Below are 27,153 nucleotides of genomic sequence, written 5' to 3' on the forward strand. Positions count from 1 at the left end.
GAGGGCATTTCACCAGGGTCAATAAAGTGCATTAGAGGTTGGGAGATGGATACTGAGAGTCTCTAGAGCAGGGGTACTCAACTCTGACCCTACGAGGTCTGGAGCCTGCTGGTTTTCTGTTCTACCTGGTAATTAATTGCACACACCTGGTGCCCCAGGTCTAAACCAGTCCCTGATTAGAGGGGGACAATTCAAAAATGCAATGGAACTGGCTTCGAGGTGCAGAGTTGAGATTGAGGGCTCTAGAGTCAGTAGTGTGTTCGTCACAGAAGAGGTTAACTCAGGTTAAAAGACTGGATGCAGTCCCTAAAGTAAACCACAAGAGGTCAGTCTGAATTTGTCTGTCATGTTCCAAGGTCCAAACCGAAGTGCAATCCAGACTTCAGACTTAGTGCTGGACTCTGCTAATGAACATTATGAGAGTGATGATAATTCAGCAGCATATGAACCCAGGTGTACACCTTTCTGATGCATGTTTTACCAGAGGTATACCAGAGGTAAAATCCAAAGACATTTCAGATAACTCAAGTTAGTCAGAGCATGGACAGTGCTGGCAACACCAGGGTTGTAGGATTGCTCTATTAAAGTAGTAAAAGTTTAGTATTTGGTCTCGTATTCATAGCACCAATGATTACATCAAGCTTGTGACTCTACAAATTTGTTGGATGCATTTGCGGTTTGTTTTGGTTGAGTTTCAGATTATTTTGTGCCCAATAGAAATGAATGATAAATAATGTATTGTGTCATTTTGGATTCACTTTTAATGTAAATAAGAATAGAATACGTTTCTAAACACTTCTACATGAATGTGGATGCTACCATGACTACGGATAATCCTGAATGAATCGTGAATAATGATGAGTAAGAAAATTACAGAAGCACAATTATCTTGGTACTACTTTAATACACATTGTCTGTCCCAAGACTTTTGCTCCCCAAAAATGGGGGGACTATGTACAAAAGTGCTGTAATTTCTAAATGGTTCACCTGATATGGATGAAAATACCCTCAAATTAAAGCTGACAGTCTGCACTTTAATCTCATAGTCATTGTTAGATTTCAAATCCAAGAAAATAAGAAAAAATGCTTCACTGTCCCAATAATTACAGAGGGCACTGTATATTGACACATAGCCTACAGCAGTAGTCTTCTTGTACTCTCAGCCTCACAGCATCTGGTCTAGGGTCTTCTGGGTCTAGATTTAAGCCCATGGCTCCTCTTTAGTATTCAAAACTACTTTTGGCTTCCTCTGATTTTCTCAAAAGCACTACACAAATCTGAACATAACTAACCAACTGAACAGTGAATTATCAGACACAAATTACATGTTTTCTTACAGAAATCTGTAGGCCTACATGAAAAACCTCAATTAAGGGAGAAGTTGGCCTTTATATTAGCCTACCATGGACTATATATAGTATGACCTATGATGACTGTGTGATCATGTGGTGTGATATTAAGCAGGGTCAAATACAGTACACAGTATCACCAGTGTATACCATCCACCAAGGAGTAGACCGGTCTGATTCTATTTATAGAACGACCTTTACTTCACCTCTCTGACCTTAAGCTGTGCAGCGGAGGCCAAGAGCAGTGCGTGTTCACATGGGGTCGTGGTAGTTCAACTATGCCCAGGTCATTGGCTCGTCACCACCCTAACTTCCAACACCTTTGACAAAAATGTTAGTGCAGGGTGGCATGACTGCTATTGTGCTGTTGAACATGTTGTTCATGTGTCATGGGTCATGGCATGTCGCGCTGTGTTTGAGAACATGTTGCACTAGTTCTGTGCTATTTCCTTCACTGTGATATTTAGGTACAAGTTGTTGTGTGTTTTGCTTGTAGAGGCATATTGGCCAAAGGCCTAAGGGTTCAGACTCTACTAATTGGTTGTTTTATATTCCTATAGAGAGCAGAAAGAGAAGATCCCTGACGCCCCTACCTGGTTCCAACAAGTACTTATTGACCTAATGGGACATTTACGATCAGAAGAAATGATTGAAAACCAGATTATATTTTTCAATAATAGTAATTACTTGGGTGTTTACATTTGTACTATTTCACACATGTACAAGTGTGTTTCATACACGTGTGAATTATATATATTTTTTGGACAACCCTCGGAGAGTGTGTTCACGGCCAGGCATCAGCCATTATTAGGGTTAAGTGCCTTGCTCAAGGCCACATGGACTTTTTTCACCTATAGTAGTCGGCTTGGTGATTCAAACCAGCGACTTTTCAAGCCAGCGACCGCATAGGCAGTAATGGTATCCATCATTTTTTAAATTAACCATAGATGTGTCCTTTCCTTTTATAATTGTTATTGCACATACTCATTGCAACAACAAAAAAAGGTCATCATAAATGGACAAAAGTCACTGAATGTGTTTGACCCCAGAATTGACCCCTGAGGGACCCCATAGTAAATAGGTGATGGGGACAATACTGAAACACCAATGTTCACTGAGAAATATCTGTTACATAAATATGACCTGTACCAATCGAGGGCAACGCCGGAGATTCCCATCCACCTCTACAGCCGCTTGACAAGAATATTATGATCAATAGTATCAAACACGGCACTGAGATCCAAAATAACTAGGGTAGAGCATTTGCCAGGATCAGCAGCCAACAGAAAGTCATTACTGACTTTTAATAAATCAGCTTCCGTGCTGTGAAGTGAGCGGAAGCCAGACTGAATTTTTCAAATAAGTTGTTCATACTCAAGTAAGCCACCAACCACTTTTTCAAAAATCTTGGAGAAAAAGTTTAGAGATAAGTCTATAATTACTCAGTGAGGAGGGGTCTAGATTGGGCTCTTTAAGGAGAGGTTGGACCAGATCAGTTTTAAAATAGGCTGAAAAGGAGCCAGAAGTCAGGGAGCTACTTACAATAGGCAGAATGTAAGGGCCAACCCGAAGGTATGCGTGATCTAGTAGGGATCATGTCCAAGGGGCAGGAGGTCTTCAAGTGACCTACAGTATCAAGGAGGGACTCAAAGGATATTTGCCCAAAGGAGAAAAAGGAAGCAGTAGACAGTCTCAGAGTAGTTGCCTCAAGTGCCTCCTGGCCAGCAATGCTGGTATGGAGTCAGCTACTGTCAATCTAGGATCTAATATTTTCTAAAGTTGTGGGAGTTCTCAGAGATCAGGGTAGAGAAGTAGTTCACTCTTGCATCTTTAACCTGCAACATTATCATTTCTCATCAGCTCCTTCATTATCTCATAGAATACTTGAAGTTTGCAGGCCTTCCATTTATGTTCAGCCTTTCCAAGTTCACTTTTTAAAGCAGATGTGTGGTCATTTAACTATGATGAGACGCTGGCCGGCAGTTTATTTCTGGTTTTAACTGGTGCCACTGAGTCTAAAGTAGCCTCACATATATCATTGAAGCTTTCCAGCAAATCATCGTTGTGACGACAAATAACAGGAGTAGTAGAGGATCAAAAGGCATTGGTAGATGAACTTACTAGGAGTTGTGGAGATAATGATGTGAGAGTGAGTGGCGACAAACACATTTTTAGGAGAAGTAGGAGGAAGCATTTTAAAAACAACACTGAGATTGTCAGAGACACACATCAATAGTTTCCAAGTAATCAATATTCAGATCACAGGACAGCACCAGATCAACAGTATGGCCTTGGTTGTGTGTCGGCCCTGTGGCATGTAGCACAAAGTTAAAGGATGCTACCGGGTTGAAAACTCCCTAGCTAGTGCATTATTTGGGCTAAACTTGAATGTTTAGATCTCCAAGAATAACCCTGTCATATTTAGACATAACCAAAGACAGAGGTCAGAGAATTCTGCAATGAACCAACTATTAGGTTTAGGTTTAGGAGGGTGGTACACTAGAATATACAAGGTGGGCTGTTTCATGTTAAAGCAAAAGATAAGGCTTTCAAATTAGGAAAATGTGCCACATGACACAGGGCTACATATATACTTGTCCCTACCATGGCCAGACAGCCTGGATTTCTGTACATAAGACAAGGCTGGAGGGGTAGCTTCATTTAGAGAACTTAAATCCTTGGGTTTTCTTGTTCATAATGTTCTTTTGAGACACCAAGTGAACAAAACCAGATCCACGGACCCAATCTTGTGTTATAACCAGACTTGCCATTCAGTTACTCTGACATAGATAGAACTCAACTCCTTAGACACAGTCACTTGATTAGACAGACAAAAACACACCCACACAAGTTATTTCTGTGAGAACTGTGTCTTGGCTTAAGGCATGAGATTGTGCAAAATGTGATGTGTTCAGACTCTATAGACTGACCTGACCAGGGCATGGCCATAGGTCCACACAGCCCTCCTCACACCCCAGGCAGGAGAAGGAGAGGAGAGAGAGAGAGGTTGAAAGTGAAGGGTCATGGTCTTTGGACTGTAAATGTCACACTGGGGAGGAAAGTGATTTGATCCCCGTTTGCTCTCGCTGTCTGGCTCTCTCTATCTAGTGAGAAGGTCACACAGGAACAGACCCTGTATTATATAATTTGGCCATCCAAGGATTTATTATATCTGTGTAGTGTTGCATCATCTGTTCCTATGTTTCAGAATTAAAGTTATGGGAAGGTTTAAAAAGGTATACAAAAAAAACATTCAGTGTTAATAAAATCTAGTGGTTGAACGTGGCGGCCTTGAGTGAAATAAGAGGGCCATATATTCAGACAGATACAGAGAGTCTGATGAACTTCCCTGAAAGAAAAATAAATCAAAGTGAAAGCACTTCACTCAATATTCAGGCCTACACTGTTCACTAGAACCCACGAAATCAATGCTACTTTAGGCCAGTTTTAGTTTAAATACCAGGCAAGGGGAGGCAGGTAGCCTAGTGGTTAGAGCGTTGTGCCAGTAACCGCAAGGTTGCTGAATCAAATCCCCAAGCTGACAAGGTAAAAATGTGTCATTCTGCCCCTGAACAAGGCAGAATGACTTGTTTCACAGTAGACTGTCATTGTAAATAAGAATTTGTTCTTAACTGACTTGCCTAGTTAAATAAAACAGGGTGAAAACAGCAAGACCCAATTAAATATTTCAATTAATGTTTTCATACTATAGCTAATGTAACTTTATTGTTAGGCTACAACAATATACAACAATAACAACATTTATAATAGGCTGACTAGTTACAACTTCCTTATGACCTTGACATTCTGAAAGGGGCGGGGTTTAGAGCCCGTAGCACACAAAGGGGCGTGTCCATACAGGGTGGAAATAAATAGGTAGCCCAGCTCTACCAGTCCCCACTCACACCCGAAAGTCGTAAGACAGGATTGAGGCATCTCACAAACGGTAAATGACCAACCAACGGCTACATTAGGATATTTAACTAAATTAATAGCTGGGGATAATATGGGACTAGATTGCAACAAGATTAGGCAGACAACCTTGCAATTGTTTGTTTTATTCTAAGACTTGTTTCATGCGTGACCATTTATTTAATGTCATAGTTGATGAGATGCAGCTCCAACTACTTGATGTCTATAGCTTTTTTTTGCTTTAGAAAAGACTATTCAAACCTCTTGTTAAAGTCACTTCAATCTGCCGTGATTAAACTCTGAATCCGAGACGCAAAGTTTTAGACTTTCAAAGTTCATAACTGTTTCTTAAATAGACTATCACACATTTTATTCCAGTTTAAAACATATTGCTGTGCTTTTAAATGCAACTTTTCTTTGCATGAACTTACTATGAGTTGCAGACATTTGATGTGTAGATACTGTTCAGATAAATTATCTATTCTAGGGAACCTATGGCATACTCTATTATTCTCTTATGCTATGTTATGTTCTCTATGCCTCTGCTTACCTTAAAGCTATAACTCGGTTGCAAAGTTCTATGCCGTAGAGTATGGAAATCCCCAGAAATCATAATGGATGGTCAATGTTTGTTTTAATAGCTAATGTCTCCTTCTTCCCCCCCCCCCCACAGAGGACTAGACCAACTCAGGCAAAATGGTGAAAGTAGGTGTTAATGGGTAAGATACATTTTCATTTAACCCCTTAACTAACACAGCAACACACACAATCTAACAATTTATCACCACCACACACACAGGGTTAGAATCTCCTACTCTGGCTTGACCTAGTGCAGAGCTTACGCTTTTAAACCAGATAGCTATTTGAAATGGCAATCTTGCTAATATCAATTAATAAAAACAAAAATATAGGAATGAATACAATCAAGATTTCATTACATCATTCCTTACTAGTGGCTGTACCCTGGTAACCTCACACGGGGAGTACTGATGCCCCTTCGAAAGGACCCGCCCTCTGTTTGCGAGAAACACAAGTTTCATATGATGCACAAGTCATCCCCGATGTGTGGTATTCATTCGAGCCCTGAGAGGAGGTTGGCTTACATGACCCTCCTCTCTGTACCCTCTTGCGCCAGTCTTTTTTTAGCCAGGCACCCTTTGGAGAAAAGGTCAGGGGTACAGTAGTGTCTTGTTGACATTCTGAACCATCAGAACATTTAATAGCGGTCTTACTCTAAACTAGCTCAGTGACTAAAGAGCAGCAACTGTGTAAAGACTTGTGTTTTGCAGAAGGCACACACTGGTTAGCAGGACAGACACACAAACCCAGGGACGGTCACCCTGGTGGTATCTTGTTCTCTGTGATGTTTTCACTAGTAGACAAGTGATCACCTTGTGCTTAGTTGAATAGAACAGTTTTATTGTGCAGTCTACAGTTGAAAATGTCTTTGGCCTCACTACTCGCATATGTGAGGGGGATCTGCAGTTCCATTTCTCCTATCCTCCTCTTCGCCTCCCCTCCACCTCTCGGAGGACAGTGTCAGAGCCTGTCTGTCTGTGAACCTGATTTTTCTAGTTAAAAAGTAACTCTACTAATCAAACAGGCCTCTCACTTCATGGTGGAGGATTACCACATCAGGGGTAGACTTTATACCCCAGAGGGTACAGCCTCAGTCCTGTTCACTCTGCTGGCTACGATACACAACCTCCTGAACCCTGTCCTCTTTCTCTGGAAATACAGTATTTTGAGGTCACATGTTCATTTGAGATTTCTCTGAAAGCTCTATATCCAGTCTTTAGTCTTTTGCTTCTGGTGCTACACAACAGTCAGATGTTGTGGAACAAATGTCAGTTCAGTTGGATACATTACATTTCTATCTGTGACCTTTGAAACATAGCTCCCTACTGAGTAAGGCACCAGCTGTTACATTAGAATACAAGAGAGACAGATGGGGGACTACCACAACTTCATTTGTTTTTCAATAGTGAGAGGTTTATGAAATTCCGTAGTATTGTTGAGGACTGGGTGTGACATTAATGGAATGAATTGTCTTGTCCCCCAGATTCGGCCGTATCGGGCGTCTGGTGACCCGTGCTGCATTCCACTCCAAGAAGGGAGTTGAAATTGTGGCCATCAACGACCCCTTCATCGACCTGGACTACATGGTGAGTAGCCTAAAGCCTACAATGGACCAGGGACTTCTAGTCCACTGAATCAGTAGAAGAATGTATTGATCCCTGACATATATAAATTAAGGTTTTAAGACTTAGTGAAATATTTAGCTTATGTATAGATTAGTTCTTCACCCTAACTTATTAAGTGGTTTCATTAACTTCAAGACCGTTGAATGTTGCTGTCACCCTGACGCCCTCAATGAACAAACCATGGCCCTGTCATAACTTAGGATCTATTAACAATAGGCCAAGAGACTCACCTCCTTCTCCCTCTTCAGGTCTACATGTTCAAGTATGACTCCACCCACGGACGTTTCCACGGTGAGGTCAAGGCTGAGGGTGGCAAGCTGGTCATCGATGGACACAAAATCACTGTGTTCCACGAGTGAGTTCATTCATTTAGTAACAAATAATTCACTTTTTTTCCACATCTAAAAAAATTCATACAAATCAGGTCAGCATCTGTAGAATATGCAGGAGAGACCTGAAGTCCCTTGTGGCTTTATGGAATGGCGCCCCCTTGTGGAATCTATAATGATATAAATGATAGTCTATTAGTCTATGGTGCTCTGCTTCCTCATAACATAACCCTGAACCTCCTCTTCTCTCTCTTGTTCTCAGGAAAGACCCAGCTAACATCAAGTGGGGAGATGCTGGTGCCACCTATGTGGTTGAGTCAACAGGTGTTTTCACCACCATTGAGAAGGCCTCTGTAAGTATCCCCATCAGTACACAGCATCCGGAACTGTATGATATAGGAATATCATTCGAACAGAAATAACCCCATTTATAACATGACTTTACCCATCAGGCTTAACCTGCATGTGGTGCATTATGTTGAATACATACAATAACTAGGCCACAATATTTAACCAGGCTACAGAAAATGTAATAACGGACTCTAACATCTCTCCCCCCCTCCTCCAGACCCATCTGAAGGGCGGTGCCAAGAGGGTTGTCATCTCTGCTCCCAGCGCTGATGCACCCATGTTCGTCATGGGCGTCAACCACGAGAAGTACGACAACTCCCTCAAGGTTGTCAGGTGAGACCCTCTTCCCTCCGACTGAACACACTCCCTCCACTTAACAGATACTATCTGCAGCGCCTGGCTATTCTGTTGTGGTTCAGACTATAATTTAGCACGTCTCTCTCCACAGCAATGCTTCATGCACAACCAACTGCCTGGCTCCCCTGGCCAAGGTCATCCACGATAACTTCCACATCATTGAGGGTCTGATGGTACGGATTAAGACGCAACACCTGGGAACAATCACCTAGAGGGCTTATTCTGACATAATGACAGATTTCACATCGACACAAAACATTAACAGTACAGAACAAGGGATGGACTGTGTTTAAGATCCCCAACACACCATCTCTGTTCTTATCCAGCCGTCCCCCACAACCACCACTTCTGTACCTTAATGTGGATCACTCCTCTCTCATCTCCCTTCCCTTAACATCTCGCTCTCTCTCTCAGAGCACCGTTCACGCCGTCACCGCCACCCAGAAGACCGTTGATGGTCCTTCTGGAAAGCTGTGGAGGGATGGACGTGGCGCCAGCCAGAACATCATCCCTGCCTCCACCGGAGCAGCCAAGGCTGTCGGCAAGGTCATCCCCGAGCTGAACGGGTCAGTACCACAACCTCTAAATAACTAAACAACCAGTAAAACAAGACACTAGTATCAGAAGTTCACAACCTCTAACTAGACACCGGTAAAACACTATGATACAGCTGTACATTCACTTATGACACAACCTCTAACTAGACCAGTTACACATTTATAACACTAGTCTGCCACTACAGTTTTCATTCAACAGTAAAATGTATAGCAATGAAGCACAGACATTTGTCTAAGAACCAGTAATTTATTATGTCTGTATATCAAACTGTAGAGGAGTAAGTTGAACTTTGACCTTACGCTGCTGTCACCCCCTCTTCTTCCTCACAGCAAGATAACTGGCATGGCCTTCCGTGTCCCCACCCCCAACGTCTCAGTGGTGGACCTGACTGTTCGTCTGGAGAAGCCTGTGAGTAGCCCCTCCCCTGACTTACCAAACTGCCAATACACATGTCTGAGTTTCTCTATGGTGTACCTTACCTGTCAATACAATCAAACAGGTAACACTGTCCTAGGACCAATTGTTAGACAGTGACCACATCTTTAAATAAAGATGGCAGTAAAGCCCATTGTTGAGTAGACAAGACAATGCCTTAATTGATACATGATTAGTTAGCATTGTAAATTTAGCAACAATGGAACAATTTGACAACCCACCTCTTGTTTGCTAAATGAACCACAGGCCAGCTACGACGCCATCAAGAAGGTTGTCAAGGCTGCCGCCGATGGACCCATGAAGGGAATTCTTGGGTACACTGAGCAACAGGTTGTGTCTTCAGACTTCAACGGCGACACCCACTCCTCCATCTTTGATGCCGGCGCTGGCATTGCTCTGAACGACCACTTCGTCAAGCTGGTTACATGGTACGCATTCATCCTCTGCAAATATACAGGCGGACACACACACACCTACACATTCTTGTTGAGTGAAGAAACCTGACCGTGTCTCTCTCTCCCCAGGTATGACAACGAGTTTGGCTACAGCAACCGTGTCATTGACCTGATGGCTCACATGGCCACCAAGGAGTAAAGCAACCAACCAAATGCTACTGAGCTACGTCATGTGACCACATATTTCCCATTCGATTGGACTATCGCCCTTACCTTGCCATGAGAAAGTTACCTGCATTAAACAAATAACTAACAATCACAACTTTATTTTTGTATTGTAAAGACCATGTTCTTGTGAAAGGTGAGATGGAATCTAGGTGTTAAGAGATTCTCTCTGTTGCACTGAACCTGCTTCATTCAGAAGTGGAATAAAAGTCCTCTGTGAGTAAATATGGCTTCCTGTTTTTCACTTGATGGGATAAAAGGATAATTATTTAGTATATACATGTTGATGATGATACCTTAAATAATTCCTTCGTTATTTCTATTAAGCTAAGGATCCTGAAGTGATCGATCACTCATACACTATACAACACAATTATTCCTGACCCTGGGTACATAGGAGTAGTTTAGGTACAGTATCTATACAACGAGGTTGCTCTGTAAACTAAAATATCTCTATCTGAATCAGTAGAAAGAGGAAGGGAAGCGCTACTAAGGTACACAATAGTACATTTGGTAGATAGAGGCTCTTTGGTAAAAGGGGTGAATTGTTCATCAAAAAGAAAGGAGGACCAAGGACCTCTTCATATAATTAATTAAAATGCCTTTATTAGTATGGCATGTTCAATAGAAACAAAGTTTTAAAAAATCCGACGCGTTTCGGCTGTATGGCCTTCGTCAGGGAGGACAAAAAAATAATACATTGTCCTCTTTTGAACAGCTTTTCCAATTAGCCCTAATTAGAAGAGGGAGTGGTTACAAAATTGATTGGACACACCGAGTAAGCAATACTATACACATTAAAAAGTGAAATACTGAAGCTATGTTATCATAAAAATACAACTCCAAGCTAGAAGTATCAGGACACTTAGAAAGGTAGTTCTAACCTTAAATATGACTGGGAGAAGTGTCAAGAATAAGACAGCAATATATTCCATAGTACACTAGAAGACAGCAAAACATGACCAACAACAGTCTAAACATAGCTGAGGGCAATTGAGCAAAACGTCCACTAGATGACAGCAAATGGACCTATCACAACCCTACAGGAAGGGTGAGAAATCCATATCTTCATTTAAACCAGGGTATTTAGTGGCCTGTAGTTTGTAAATCCAAAAATGTTCCCTTTGGTTTAATTGTTTAATTTTCTAATAGAGGCTGGAATATGATCAATACCCATAGCTTGTAGGGAGGCAGGGTTGCCATGGTGTAAGGACTTGTAGTGCCTTGCCATGGGGTAGTCTTCATTGCCTACCCGTATGGCGTACTTGTGTTCCGCTAAGCGGTCTTGAAGGCGTCTTTGTCCGTCCAATGTAGAACACCTTGCACTGTGGACATTCCAATCTATAGATGACATGAGTGGTTCTGCAGTTACTGAAATGCTTGACGTAAAAAAAGAGGACAATGTATTATTTTCTTGTACTCCCTGACGAAGGCCATACAGCCAAAACGCGTCGGATTTTTAAAAACTTTGATTCTATTGAACATGCCATACTAATAAAGGCATTTTAATTAATTATATGAAGAGGTCCTTGGTCCTCCTTTCTTTTTGAGGATCTCTATCTGAATGTTCTCACTCTGGTGCTTGCATATATCTGATCCGTTTACTCTTGTAAGAATCTATGCATGTGACAGAACCAGAATTTCAAATACAAGCCAGACACTTTCATTTCAGTTCTATGATCGCGTCACTTCCTCTGCCAGTTCTCTCTTCTCAAATCACATAAACGTTTCTTGGTCGTGTACACAGATTTGCAGATGTTATTGCAGGTGCAGCGAAATTCTTGTTTCTAGCTCCAACAGTGTAGTAATACCTAGCAATACACAGAATTCAGAAGGTAAAAATAAATACATTTTTGTCCAATCAAACCCTTTCTGCACAGTGTTTCCCTTTCCATCAGTGTTAAATTCTCTTATTTTTCTCTCCCCCTTCCTGAGATGAATCATTATTTCTCTCTACCGCCCCCCCCCCTCAGTTCAGTTCAATACCTGCTCCATTTGTTAAGCCAAGGGTGTTCTGGCATGATTAACTAAAGTTGACAATGGCTGACCATTATGATTACGCAATTGGCCTTCATAAAATATTCCCAATCGATGGTATTGACAAGGGAATGAAAACGGTAGAGGGAAGAGAGGTAAGCCAACTCTACTGGGCTTCACTTTTCTGACTCGCTCAGAGACCAACAACCTCTAGACTAGGGTTTTCACAGCATGGTGGTCCTATGGGGGCTGCAGGAGGCGTAATGAACAGAGTGATTATTGTAGACTTGACAGTATGTGTGTATCAGGTGCTTTAGGTGAACTTGTGGTGCCTATAGAGAATGTAGGGAGGTTTTCATGCTTTCACTGGACTTCACTATAGTTGACTTAGTGCTTACAGTGGACAGAATGGCTTAGTGAATACTGGGTTTCCATCATACTAATTGATAATCATAAGTCATAATTAGAGTTTTTCAAATGAACCACTTAAGTATAAGTAATGAATTAGTGTCTGTTAGCTTTAATGAGTGAAAATGCTGTCACATTTTCTACTAGTGACAGTAACACACAGCAGGACTTCCTGGACTAAGGTGTGAGTCAACAGGAGAGAAGAGAACATGTTGATGGCTGAACACCTACTGCTACACACCAAGGCATCCTCTGGTCGTAAAGCTGAGCCTCTAAACATACACAGTTTAATATAACCTTTCAAGTCAAACTTGTGTGTGTGTGTGCTCACTCAGGGTCAGGTCAAGTCGGACTTGTGTGTGTGTGTGCGCTCACTCAGGGTCAGGTCAAGTCGGACTTGTGTGTGTGTGTGTGCGCTCACTCAGGGTCAGGTCAAGTCGGACTTGTGTGTGTGCGCTCACTCAGGGTCAGGTCAAGTCGGACTTGTGTGTGTGTGTGCGCTCACTCAGGGTCAGGTCAAGTCAGACTTGTGTGTGTAGGTAGACTTTAAGCCCCATAAGAGCAGGATTGAAGATTGGGTTAATGTAGTAGTTCAGTTTGCAGCCAGTAGGCTATGTTATGTCAACATCCCAGTGTCTAATATCTCTCTCACGTCATGCTCAGACAAGGCAGTCAGTTAGAGAAGGATTATTCTCCTGTAGTCAGATCATCATCTATCCATAATCTTATTGAAGAGAAGATGTGTGTCTCCTGAGTGTTGTTGCTCTCATTGTTAGACACAGACACAAACACACACATACAAATTATGAGTCAGTTACATTTGTGCTCTTGTTATTATATCACACGTGGTGATATCTCTTCTACGGCATTCAGTTTAAACAATGGATAGAGAGATAAAGAGTGACAGAGAGAGAGAGAGAGAGAAAGAGAGAGTATGGAAGAAAGAGAGAGAGAAAGAGGTTGAGAGCATAGAAGAGAGAGAAAGAGATTGATGAGAGTGAGAGAGTAGTAGAGCGAGAGAGAGAGAGAGGGAGGTCAAAAAGGCTCAGATCCTTCCATTTCTTTTCCCTCTGTGTGCCATTTGGGACCACACACTCACTGATCATTTCTCCGCCAGATTGTCCACAGCAAGTTGATTTACTCTTCTCAGAAATAGAGCACAAAAATTGACAGAGGCTTAAGATTGAAAAAAGAGCTTAACTCACAACACAGACTGAACAAAAGAGTGAGATAGGAAGTAAAAGAGAGAGGTCGAGGGGCAGGTTGACAGACGAAGAGGAAGGTGAGTAAGGATGCTCCTCTTGGTGTGTGTGTGTGTCACCTGTTTGATTTCTCATTAGTGTGTGTGTGTGTGTGTGTGTGTGTGTGTGTGTGTGTGTGTGTGTGTGTGTGTGTGTGTGTGTGTGTGTGTGTGTGTGTGTGTGTGTGTGTGTGTGTGTTTGTGTGTGTGATCTCATTTCAGCTTTGAACTGAACAGTGAGTTTGATTCTGTGATAATAGTTGTGTGTGTTTCAATTGGCTGTCTCTCTTTTTCTCTTCCTGCTTTTCCAATTCTCCACTTTTCCCCTGGTTTTGCACTTCTTACTTTTACACATTTCTGGCTGTAATACACTGGCTCACCCCCTGTCTCCCCTCTTCTCTCCCCTACCCTCTCTGCTCTGCTCTCCTCTCCTCTACCCTTTCCCCCTCTCCTCTTTTTTGCTCTCTCCATCAATATATAACTACCCCACCATTGCTGTCTCTCTCTCTCTGTCTATATCCGTGTTAGCTAATACTATAGGGAATTTAACATTTCTAAATCTCACTCTGTTTTTCTGTGCATGTCTAGGGGGTTAAAACCTCCAACTTCCACTTTCTAGCACGTTCTCTGTCTCAGTAAGTTACTCTCCTCCTCTCTCTTTTGACCTCTTCTATCTACTGGGCTTTACAGTAAATTCTCTCTCTCTCTCTATGTCTTATTTTCTCCACCAGTTGATGTCTCTGGGAGTGAATGGCTCATGGAGGGGCTCTGTCCCATCCTCCATCCCTCCTGCCTTCCTTTCTCACCTCTCCCCCAGCACTGACCTGGGAGTCGCCATCTTCCTCATCCTCACAGGTGAGTCAAATCTACCATCTGCCTATAACACATTCACCCCTAGCCACTATACCCCTATACTCTTTAACCACTGATATAGATTTGAAAGGATTGGATTTTACAGTATGTGTACTATAAGCAATATGGTGAAAAATCCTCAAAGCATAGAGGGCAAGTTTGAGATATTACTATACTACATCAAATCATTTCAGATCTATACAAGTGTCTACAGACTTGAGTATAGAGGCTCAGGGTTGTTGGTTGATTTGAAATTAGGCATCTCTCCTCATCACAGATGAGAGATTCAGTGTTGGTGTCAGTTAACATCAGAGTTTGGTTGGTATTCCTCCTGAGTAACTCACTGGTAGAATAATCACTGGTAAAATAACATAATCTGTACAGTGTAGAAGTATTAGGCTTGGCTTAAGGTATATTTATGGGGGTGAAATTCTGTTCAGATAAATCAAGACTTAAAAACAATATGAACAAAATCTAATTTGATCCCAGAGGACTGAAAGGTTTTCGATATATAAGCTGGGCAACAGCTTTTCACATCTTAATCATGGGAATCCAGAGCCCACACAGATGGCTGAATGGAATCCAGAGCCCACACAGATGGCTGAATGGGTTTACTTTGTTTCAACACAGATCTGTCATCCATCAGGATCAACCTTTCTGATCAAGTATGTCAGTGATCTAACTCTCTGTGACTGTTTCCATTATGGAGCTGTGTAGACAGACTGAATACAAAGTGTATTAGCATAGCAACCCCAGGGTCACACCAGAGAGGAGAGGATACACAGAGAGAAGAGAGGATAGAGGACAGATGAGAGTATAAAGGAGAGAGGATACATAGAGAGAGGAAAGAGGACAGAGGAGAAAGGAAAGGAGAGAGGATACATAAAGGACAGAGGAGAGATGAAAGGATAGAGGATACATAGAGAGATGAGAGAGGAAATGAGAGAGGAAAGTGGAAAGGAGAGAGGAAAGGTGAGAGAAAAGGAGAGAGGAAAGAAGAGAGGAGAGGATACACATGAGGAATCACAGCATGGAACATTCCATACCTGTTGCTCCCAATAATTACCTACACAACAAATCAAATGAGGCTATGAACAGCACCCTGCACCGCACTGGCCAGCCAGCCAGCAAGCAACTATGTCGATTCAGCTATAACATTTATTCACTTTGGATTGGTTCCCCGATGCTTTCAAAGCCGGATAGTGGGTTGAGGGGGTCAGGAAGGTAGCAGCGGTTGAAATATTAAATGACTGACGGTTTACTGACCCTTGTTATACCCAAGAGCAGACAGTGAGCTGGTCTGTCTCTATACTTCTATCTTTCTCTCTCTCCCCGTCGCTTCAAAGCTCCTATCTCCCCGCTCCTGTCTTCCTTCTCTCCTCTCTTCTTCTCCAGGTGTAGTGTCAGTGGTTGGGAATGGCATAGTGCTGTTGGTTTCTTCTCTCCTCTCTTCTTCTCCAGGTGTAGTGTCAGTGGTTGGGAATGGCATAGTGCTGTTGGTTTCTTCTCTCCTCTCTTCTTCTCCAGGTGTAGTGTCAGTGGTTGGGAATGGCATAGTGCTGTTGGTTTCTTCTCTCCTCTCTTCTTCTCCAGGTGTAGTGTCAGTGGTTGGGAATGGCATAGTGCTGTTGGTTTCTTCTCTCCTCTCTTCTTCTCCAGGTGTAGTGTCAGTGGTTGGGAATGGCATAGTGCTGTTGGTTTCTTCTCTCCTCTCTTCTTCTCCAGGTGTAGTGTCAGTGGTTGGGAATGGCATAGTGCTGTTGGTTTCTTCTCTCCTCTCTTCTTCTCCAGGTGTAGTGTCAGTGGTTGGGAATGGCATAGTGCTGTTGGTTTCTTCTCTCCTCTCTTCTTCTCCAGGTGTAGTGTCAGTGGTTGGGAATGGCATAGTGCTGTTGGTTTCTTCTCTCCTCTCTTCTTCTCCAGGTGTAGTGTCAGTGGTTGGGAATGGCATAGTGCTGTTGGTTTCTTCTCTCCTCTCTTCTTCTCCAGGTGTAGTGTCAGTGGTTGGGAATGGCATAGTGCTGTTGGTTTCTTCTCTCCTCTCTTCTTCTCCAGGTGTAGTGTCAGTGGTTGGGAATGGCATAGTGCTGTTGGTTTCTTCTCTCCTCTCTTCTTCTCCAGGTGTAGTGTCAGTGGTTGGGAATGGCATAGTGCTGTTGGTTTCTTCTCTCCTCTCTTCTTCTCCAGGTGTAGTGTCAGTGGTTGGGAATGGCATAGTGCTGTTGGTTTCTTCTCTCCTCTCTTCTTCTCCAGGTGTAGTGTCAGTGGTTGGGAATGGCATAGTGCTGTTGGTTTCTTCTCTCCTCTCTTCTTCTCCAGGTGTAGTGTCAGTGGTTGGGAATGGCATAGTGCTGTTGGTTTCTTCTCTCCTCTCTTCTTCTCCAGGTGTAGTGTCAGTGGTTGGGAATGGCATAGTGCTGTTGGTTTCTTCTCTCCTCTCTTCTTCTCCAGGTGTAGTGTCAGTGGTTGGGAATGGCATAGTGCTGTTGGTTTCTTCTCTCCTCTCTTCTTCTCCAGGTGTAGTGTCAGTGGTTGGGAATGGCATAGTGCTGTTGGTTTCTTCTCTCCTCTCTTCTTCTCCAGGTGTAGTGTCAGTGGTTGGGAATGGCATAGTGCTGTTGGTTTCTTCTCTCCTCTCTTCTTCTCCAGGTGTAGTGTCAGTGGTTGGGAATGGCATAGTGCTGTTGGTTTCTTCTCTCCTCTCTTCTTCTCCAGGTGTAGTGTCAGTGGTTGGGAATGGCATAGTGCTGTTGGTTTCTTCTCTCCTCTCTTCTTCTCCAGGTGTAGTGTCAGTGGTTGGGAATGGCATAGTGCTGTTGGTTTCTTCTCTCCTCTCTTCTTCTCCAGGTGTAGTGTCAGTGGTTGGGAATGGCATAGTGCTGTTGGTTTACTGTAGAAAGAAGAAGAAACTCAGACCACCAGAACTCATGACTATTAACCTGGCCATCTGTGATTTTGGATACAGCCTCTTGGGGGCGCCATGCCTGATAATTTCCAGGTGAGCGATTCCTGTCGACCAATCTTCAATCCCCCATACTGACAGTATGAACATCAAACTAGAGAGAATGATATGGTACAGGTGTCTTTTATCCAAAACAATTGACAGTTAACACTCACATCCCATGAATCAGACAAAGTGCTTAGTGTTCCAATGATCATTATCAGGTCATTAACTCCTCCTCTGGTCCACCAGTGTGTCCCATGGCTGGGTGTTTGGGGAAGCAGGGTGCCTGTGGTACGGGTTGCAGGGCTTTGTTTTTGGGATCGGCTCCCTCATCACCACCTGTCTCATCTCTCTGGACCGCTGCCTCAAGATCTGCAGCTTCAGATACGGTCAGTAGGATTCCCTTCATTTCTTTTTGCTATCTTTTTGAGTCATGTGTGTACATACTTATTATATTCTTCATTTTATACATTTCTTACATATTTTCCCTTGGGAAGACAATGATAAAGTGTTGTTGAATCCCAAAAACATTTAGCTTCCCTAGGCTACATTTATCCTTCATCCTTATTTGATATTTCTTCAAACATTTCATTACATGAAATGCATGTCTGATACTCAATTGAGAGAACAAAAGGGGTGACACAAAAGGATGTTGTTAACCCCTGACCCCTTTTAGTGGCCTCATTGAGTTCCTGTTTTCCCTGAGGCTTTAGTCAGTGGGTCAGAGCATAAACAAGGCCCTTGCTTTGAATATGCCCTTTATACTTAGCATGTCAGATAATTGATTTTGAACAGAATATTGAAATGAACCTCTGCATTCAATGATCTAATCTAAACATACACTATATATACAAAAGTATGTGGACACCCCTTCAAATTAGTGGATTCGGCTATTTTAGCCACACCTGTTGCTGACAGGTGTATAAAATTGAGCACACAGCCATGCAATCTCCATAGACAAACATTGGCAGTAGAATGGCCTTACTGAAGAGCTCAGTGACTTTCAATGTGGCACCGTCATAAGATGCCACCTTTCCATCAAGTCAGTTCATCAAATTTCTGTGCTGCTAGAGCTGACCAGGTCAATTGTAAGTGCTGTTATTGTGAAGTGGAAGGGAAGTGTGAAGTGGTTGGCCACCCAAGCTCACAGAACGGGATCGCCAAGTGCTGAAGCGTGTCGCTCGTAAAAATCGTCTGTCCTCTGTTGCAAAACACACTACTGAGTTCCAAACTGCCTCTGGAAGCAAAGTCAGCGCAATAACTGTTTGTCCGGAGCTTCATGAAATGGGTTTCCATGGCCAAGCGTTGGCTGGAGTGGAGTAAAGCTTGCTGCCATTGGACTCTGGAGCAGTGTAAACGCTTCACCATCTAGCAGTCCGACGAACTAATCTTGGTTTGGTGGATGTCAGGAGAACGCTACCTGCCCGAATGCATAGTGCCAACTGTAATGTTGGGTGGAGGAGGAATAATGGTCAGGTTGCTGTTTTTCATGGTTCGGGCCCCTTAGTTCCACTGAAGGGAAATCTTAATGCTACAGCATACAATGACATTCTAGACGATTCTGTGCTTCCAACTTTGTGGCAGCCCTTTCCTGTTTCAGCATGACAATGCCACCATGCACAGGTCCATACAGAAATGGTTTGTTGAGATCAGTGTGGAAGAACATGACTGGCCTGCACAGAGCCCTGACCTCAACCCCATGGAACACCTTTGGGATGAATTGGAACGCCGACTGCGAGCCATGCCTAATCGCCCAACATCAGTGCCAGACCTCACTAATGCTATTGTGGCTGAATGGAAGCAAGTCCCTGCAGCAATGTTACTACATTTAGTGGAAAGCCTTCCCAGAAGAGTGGAGGCTGTTATAGCAGCAAAGGGGGACCAACTCCATATTAATCAACTCCAACTCCATATTTGTTGTGTGGTCCAGTGCTGCAAGTGAAGGCGTATTTAAGCTGCAGCTGGCCCAGAACAGAGCGGCACGTTTTGCTCTTCATTGTAATCAGAGGGCTGATATAAATATGATATGCATGCCAGTCTCTCTTGGCTAAGAGTTGAGGAGAGACTGACTGCATCACTTCACTTTATAAGAAACATTAATGTGTTGAAAATCCCAAACGGTTTGCATTGTCAACTTACACACAGCTCTGACACACACACTTATCCCACCAGACATGCCACCAGGGGTCTTTTCACAGTCCCCAAATCCAGAACAAATTCAAGAAAGCGTACAGTACTATATAGAGCCCTTATTGCATGGAACTTCCTTCCATCTCATATTGCTCAAATAAACAGCAAACCTGGTTTCAAAAAACAGATAAAGCAACACCTCACGGCACAACCCCTCTCCCCTATTTGACCTAGATAGTTTGTGTGTATGCATTGATATGTAGCCTACGTGTGCCTTTAAAAAAAAAGATGTAGTTCTGTCCTTAGGCTGTTCTTGTCTATTGATGTTCTGTATTATGTTTCATGTTTTGTGTGGACCACAGGGAGAGTAGCTGCTGCTTTGCAACAGCTAATGGGGATACAAATAAAATACCAAAAAGACCAATACCAATGCCCTTGATTTTGTAATGAGATGTTGGACGAGCAGGTGTCCACATACCTCTGGTCATGTAGTGTAGTTTATAATCTGTTTGTCTGTATGTCCGACTCTTTCTTCAAGCCCACGTTGTAGAGATAATTGGGGGCACTATTGTAAGAGCAGTTTTTGATATTTTTGATTGGTCCAGAGTCCAGCTTGATCTTGTTGACCTGGAGATTACTTTTCGGTTACGTAGACACTAGGCAGCAATGATGTTATTGTATTGCTGGTTAGGGGTAGTCACGCAGGTAGCTATGGGAAAGGGAAGGTGGCCTAGTGGTTAGAGTGTTGGACTAGTAACCGAAAGGTTGCAAGATTGAATCCCGGAGCTGACAAGGTAAAAATCTGTCGTTCTGCCCCTGAACAAAGCAGTTAACCCACTGTTCCTAGGCCGTCTTTGAAAATAAGAATTTGTTCTTAACTGACTTGCCTAGTTAAATAAAGGTAGAACATTTTTTTCAAAGGAAGGGAATTGTCAGGCAGGGTTAATGTCTGGGCTATCAACATGCAACACTACATAAAGAAATAGAAAACCGTAAATATCACACACAACCATTTAAACTACTAGCAACCATTTGCAGGGCTCACTTGCAACAGATACCTTGGTCTCAATGAGACTCCCTGCTAAAATAAAGGAAAAATACATGTATTCATTACATGCTTCATACATCTGGAGCCTTTGGATCAATCCTATTTCTTATTTACTAATTAGTGGTCAATCAAACAACGTGCTTCAATTTATTCATATCCCTTTCCTATGTGTCTGTTTATAATATAGTACATGCTGGACAATCAGGTGTCTCTCAAAAAATAGATCTTACCCAATTAGAATAAATAATGGTGAAATAAAAGAATAACATTCCTCCATCTATCTCTACCAGGTCAGTGGATCGAGAGACGTCATATGTCCATGTCCATAGGGCTGGTGTGGTTCTACTCTCTGTTCTGGGCCTCCCTGCCTGTCTTCGGCTTCGGCAGCTACGGACCAGAACCCTTTGGGACCAGCTGCACCATCAACTGGTACTCCTGACTCTCTCTTATTAGACTCTGTTTTGATGTGTGTGTGTGTGTGTGTGTGTGTGTGTGTGTGTGTGTGTGTGTGTGTGTGTGTGTGTGTGTGTGTGTGAATGTCTGCAGTTATAAAAGCATTCATCTCATCCAGCAGCAGCAATTGAGCCGGGGTACGAGGTTATAAAAGTATTCTCTCTAAATATACATCTTCTTCTTCCGCTTTTCTTTGAGGTGGGGGATGAGGTCATCTTTGATCGACAGGCTCTACATCTTGCTGATCCTGATCATGTGCTTTTTTCTCCCCACACTGACCATCGTCGCCTCCTACATGACCATTCTTCTGACGGTGAGAGAAACTGCACCCAGCTGCACAAAATGTCTGATTCAGTAGGGAACAGTCCAGGGAACTCAACTCAGACTCTACAAAAAACAGCATGCCATGTAACTCATTGATTGTCAATCAATCAATTGTCCTGGCATATTCTGAGTGGGGCACACTATAACGTATGGAAGGCATGCTGAGTACAGTCCAGCAAGCATGATCTATTACCGTGATGATGGACTCAATAGCTGTAGCCAACTGGTGGTCTAGCTAGCGTGGCCCTTGTGTATTTGTTTGTGGTCAGTGACGGTTGAAGTTTGTGTTTACTGACATGTCTCTCTGTGTAGGTTTACCGTTCTAGTCGCGCTCTGGCATCTATTCCCTCCTCAACTGTCACTCACACCAGCAAAGACCTGAGACTCACAAAGGTATGTGGAAACAGACTATGTTAGAAGAAGCTTAGTTACTGGCTTGAAATGAAAGATGTCGTAACATCTGCTTTATTCCAGGCAGAGGAACTACCAGGGAATAACGTTTGTATTAACATTGTAACAAGTGTGTAAGTACAGACAGCACAGTATATCTTTCTGTTGTTTCATCTATTGTCTGTCTGTCCCAGATAGCAGCTGTGGTGTGCTCCACCTTCCTCTTATCCTGGACTCCCTATGCCATTGTCTCCCTCTACTCCGCCTTGGCCCCCAAGGAGGAGCATTGGGCCGGGGAGGCCATGCAGGGAGGAGGCCCCTCCATGGGGACTGGAGGATCCACCGGGATGGCCTCAGCCTTCCCAAACATCCCCAACATTATGGGTCTCCTCAATTGGACCTCCACGGAAAACTACGGAAGCAACTACGGAAGTGTCTACTACGACCCTGGAGAATCCTTGCGGGACGTGACCAACCCAGATCCATACTCCTATTCTGGTTTAGGCCACAGTCTGTCTGCTGCTTCCACACGCAGTTCAGCCCCAGGCCAGGAGGGGGAGTCGGAGACAGGGAGCAACCGGCCGGTGTCCTGCCTGCCACCTATGGTGTCTCTGATACCAGCAATGTTCGCCAAGTCTCACTGCATGATTAACCCTTTCATCTACCAGATCATGAACAAGGAGTTCAGAGAGGACGTGTACGACATACTGTTTGGGAGACAGAACGGGGAGAGGAGGAGAATGCAGGGAAGAGCAGGGAGCTACTCTGACAGTAAGGAGTCTTTCATAGCTACAGGTGTGGACTGGACAGGTGCAGAATGACTGATAACTCTCTCTCTCTCACATTTTCATTCTCTCTCTCTCTCTTCTCCTCTTTCTCTCCTCAGCCCCCAAAGGCAGCCTCTCCTACTGCCACAGCTGGCGAGGGAGGAGCAACCCCAAGGCCATGCCCATGGTGGAGTTGGGGAAGAAAGAGAGGGCTGGCGACACCATCTCGGTGGGGTGGGACGCCCTGGGCGTGGCCTCGCTGGACACACAGGTCAACATGGACGGGCAGAGTCTGAGCGAGGCAGGGAGAGAGCTGGGGGGTTCCACCTCTAGTAGTCTGATGACCGAGTGATAGAGGGAGAGATAGATAAGAGAGATGTTGAGAGGATGGAGGTGTTTAGGAGCAGAGGCCTCTTTAAAAACAGCTTTAAAATAAAACATGTTTTGTGTAAGTACAACCAAAGTATTGTATCATAGTGAGTGTTTTGAGTAGTGACTCTTTTTTAAATGTAGCCAAAACATTAGTATTATTATATAACCAACAATTATGATATGTAAAATATACACTATGTTGTATTTTTACATATTGTGTGTATTTTTTACCTTTATATCTAAGCACCAACAAAGATGTCTGCTGCAGTTTTGAAAATGGTATTCCATCTTTTAGTTTAGTCTATTTTGTAGTTTTTTTTGTCTTTGTCAACACTGTCCTGATAGGCCTGTGGGTTATGGTTCACATTATAGTTTCACACAATAGAATAGTGTGTAAAATTGTATGTGTGTATTTTGTAACAAAATAAAATCGAGCCAAGTGGGAAAATCGTGTTGCCTATGGTGTGACCATAAAATTACATTCACAAGTTGAAATGTTCCTGATAACACCTCCCCAAGTTGTGAACTAGGAGTTTAAGAGGTCTTATGGAACTGTTCGTAGCCTACTGGGCACAAAGGTTAAAAGAAAACCAGCTACTTGTGTATTTACGGTAGCTTCCCAGCTCTCCAAATCTTGCAGCACTTGTTGTGTCTTGTCGTCACTTTGGAGACAGATAAGCGTTGACGGAAGACACTGGATTTATTTTTAATACATTAGAGATTTGCAGCATTTAACAGTACTTTCTCTCATATAGGCTGTATACCAAAACATTACTTTTCTGAAATACATTTGAGTGTTGTCGCCTGCGCATAGCCGTCGGACCGGCCTATTCGGCTTTGTTTTTTGGGGCGACCGTTATCCAGCAACAGAGCCAGACAGGAAGAGAAAGGTAACTTATTCCACGAGCCTATTTAGACCGACCGGAGATAAATAGAGGAAACATTCGTAATTAGAAACAGTTACGTAATCAGGTAAAGGTGGACCGTCACGGATACGTCTGGTATCCAACAACAAGTCAACCTTCAGCCTGTCATAATTTTATTTTTGTGATTTTATACGGAGAAAATTACCGTCCGTGTTCATGCCAGATCTGCAGCGCTTTAGTTTTCCATACCATAGCATGAATCCTTTGTTAGGGGCGAACTCGCTTCTCCAACATCAACAGCAGCAGAACCAAGGAGGACCGAGTCATCCGGATTCCCCCTCAGGCCTACTGCCCGAAGCCGTCTTCTGCTCGCCCGACCCGACATCTTTCTTCCTGGGCGACCATCCCGGACTGGGTACGGAGACTCTGCCAGGGTTCGATTTCACCACACCCTCACAAGCTTACCTGCATCTGAACCATAATAACCACTCTTATCACCGGTCTGTGCCCCAACCTCCTGCAGCGATGGCCCTGAGGAACGACCTGGGCTCCAATATCAGTGTCCTAAAGACTCTGAACTTACGGTTCCGATGCTTTCTGGCCAAAGTGCATGAACTTGAGCGAAGGAATAAGATTTTGGAGAAACAACTACAACAGGCGTTGGATGCGAAGAACAGCTGTGATGGAAGTTGTTCTGAAAGCGCTAGACGGGCCCATACCCAAGAAACGGGTGTACAGACCGGGTTTGTGGGAACTATCCCGCTCAGGCCCGGGTCACTCCCGTTCCAAAACACCAACAACTCCGCGAGACGACCCACTACCCTCTTCACACCTGCCATCAACACTGTCCTCACGCTTGAGTCCAACAACAAAGCTGGAACAAACCCCACCGAACCGAATCAGAATCCGACCATCACGGTAAGCCTATCAACCCCGACAATCGACTCTCCAGCCGGGTCCAATTCAATCACCAATGGGAAAACGGTTTTCAGTACTGGCACTGGAACCCCCACCAATCCGCCTCCCCGGTTCCTCCCCGGTACTATCTGGTCCTACAACCATACCCGCAAGCTCGCTTCTGGCGTGGAGACGCGCGTCACCAGCCCGGGTGTGTCCTGGGTCCAGCCGGACGGGGTCGGGGTCCAGATTGATACCATTACCCCGGAGATCAGAGCCCTGTACAACGTCCTGGCCAAAGTCAAGAGGGAGAGAGACGAGTACAAACGCAGGTAAATAGGATCAACCTTTGTTGATTTATTCACCAATGTAAGGCCTAATTAACGTGTGTGTCTGACAGGTGTAAAGGCGCACGGGGACCTAGAGTTGTGATTAAACGTCTCTTGGCAAAAGTCAGTTGATGTAACTTAGTGAAGCTATAATAGGCGTACGTGTATTATTTTGCTCATGCTACTTGGGTGAAGTGAAAGGCCCTATTGCAACAGATGGCCTTTCAGAGCAGCTGTGTCCTGCCTGTGTTCTGTCTATTTCTGCCACAGCCCACAGCATTCTTATTGCTAGAGATGCAAAGGGCAGCTGGGGGAAATACCAAACATTATCAGACCATAACTGACTCAGAATGAAGTAATTTAACTGAGATCCAACACAGGAAGGCTCTGTTTCAACAATCACACCAATGCTTTTGAAGTTCAAAAACCTTTGAACTCTTGAGTTTCCAACTAGCTAGTGGACTCTAGACCTAGGTCAGGGTATGCTTGATTTAGCTGTTTGTACTTTTGGGATTACTGCATTGATTTTGTACTTTTGGGACTATTCCATTTGAACCAGGCAAACTATATATAAATCAAGCACAGCTCAAGTATTTGAAGATTTGACTTATGGTTTGGCTTGGGGAAGGAATATCTGCTTAGCGCCCCTTTAGAAAAAAAGGGGGAATGGGCCAAACACAGTCACAGGAATCTGATACAGATACCATAGTGCACCTCTGCACGTTTGAAATGGCTGCAGTTTGTATTCTGTGACAGAACTAGAACCCGGGCCGCTGATATGTGGCACTAGTAACAGCAGGGCTGAGGCTTTGATTTACGCTGCACAGGTCACATAGACATGGTCTATGCTGAAGGTATGACCATAAGTTGAATTGGATAAATATATCTCAGCGAAAATGCCATACCCAATGAATACCCAATGAATGTAAGGTGATAGACAAGCATGTATGTCCCATTAGGAAGGCTGGGTAGGGTCAGGGACTGGTTTGTGATTGGGAGGTCCTGGGACAAGTGTGTGTTTGTGGCTGTTTTTTTTAAATTTATTGTGATTTCATGAGGCATGTGACCTTACAAGTGAGTCAAGTCCAGGCTTGTCTGACCTTCAGACATCCATATATCTGATAGCATCCGTACTGTACAGTCATTGATGTGATTTAGGCCTCCAGTGTAGTGAAATAATGTTATCTCTGTCATGAGTCTGTTGTTGTAGTAATGCAGTTAAATCTACCTGCAGGCAAAACATAGAGAGAGGGAAACCCACAGGAGTATTCATTCACTTCAAGGAGGTAGTTTCAGTATAAGATACACCCCCTTCCCTCCCTCTCCTCCACTCCTCTTCCCCTGCCCTGTCGCTTGTTCTCTCCATCTATCCATTCATATTGCTATTCATTGTTCCCGCTCTCTCATTGGCTAGTTCTCTCATACCCCTCCAGTGGTGGAAAAAGTACCCAATTGTCATACTTGATTAAAAGTAAAGATACCTTAATAGGAAATTACTCAACTAAAAGTGAAAGTCACCCAGTAAAATACTACTTGAGTAAAAGTCTAAAAGCATTTCGTTTTAAATGTACTTAACTATCAAAAGTAAAATTATAAATAATTTTAAATTCCTTATATGAAGCAAACCATATGGCACAATTGTTCATGTTTTTTTTTTTTTTTTTTACGGATAGCCAGGGGCACACTCCAACACTCAGACTAGAGGTTGTCCTACGGCATGGCCGATTAATTAGGGCCGATTTCAAGTTTTCATAACAATCGGTCATCTGCCTTTTTGGATGCCGATTATGGCTGATTACATTGCAATCCACGAGGAGACTACATGGCAGGCTGACCACCTGTTATGTGAGTGCAGCATCAAAAGGACCTTGTCCAAGATAAGTTCCTAGCTAGCATTAAACTTATCTTATAAAAAACAATCAATCTTAACATAATCACTAGTTAACTACACATGGTTTATGATATTACTAGGTTAACTAGCTTGTCCTGCATTGCATATAATCAATGCGGTGCCTGTTAATTTATCATTGAATCACAGCCT

General features: G+C 43.4%; 3 protein-coding genes across 3 annotated transcripts in view; all 3 read left to right on the forward strand.

The window, feature by feature from the left end:
• Positions 1–5,229: 5,229 nt before the first annotated feature.
• Positions 5,230–10,340, forward strand: LOC120048706 (glyceraldehyde-3-phosphate dehydrogenase). Its single transcript, XM_038994869.1, has 11 exons — positions 5,230–5,295; positions 5,935–5,980; positions 7,324–7,426; positions 7,714–7,820; positions 8,057–8,147; positions 8,363–8,478; positions 8,594–8,675; positions 8,917–9,068; positions 9,390–9,468; positions 9,742–9,923; positions 10,020–10,340. The coding sequence occupies exons 2-11, from the start codon at positions 5,958–5,960 to the stop codon at positions 10,087–10,089; spliced, it is 1,005 nt and encodes a 334-aa protein (XP_038850797.1). The 5' UTR covers positions 5,230–5,295; positions 5,935–5,957; the 3' UTR covers positions 10,090–10,340.
• Positions 10,341–14,474: 4,134 nt separating this feature from the next.
• On the forward strand, positions 14,475–23,000 carry LOC120047258 (melanopsin-B-like). Its single transcript, XM_038992786.1, has 8 exons — positions 14,475–14,595; positions 17,440–17,590; positions 17,786–17,925; positions 21,005–21,143; positions 21,366–21,480; positions 21,804–21,884; positions 22,076–22,676; positions 22,768–23,000. Exons 1-8 carry the CDS (start codon positions 14,475–14,477, stop codon positions 22,998–23,000), a joined length of 1,581 nt encoding a protein of 526 aa, XP_038848714.1.
• A 1,141-nt stretch (positions 23,001–24,141) lies between these two features.
• LOC120047259 (intermediate filament family orphan 1-like) overlaps positions 24,142–27,153 on the forward strand; it is a 38,567-nt gene continuing 35,555 nt past the window's right edge. Inside the window, exon 1 of the mRNA XM_038992787.1 lies at positions 24,142–25,115. Within this exon, the coding sequence (XP_038848715.1) occupies positions 24,142–25,115 (974 nt within the window). The remainder of the gene's footprint in view (positions 25,116–27,153) is intronic.

This window comes from Salvelinus namaycush, chromosome 5 (assembly GCF_016432855.1).
Source record: "Salvelinus namaycush isolate Seneca chromosome 5, SaNama_1.0, whole genome shotgun sequence".
NCBI lineage: Eukaryota > Metazoa > Chordata > Actinopteri > Salmoniformes > Salmonidae > Salvelinus > Salvelinus namaycush.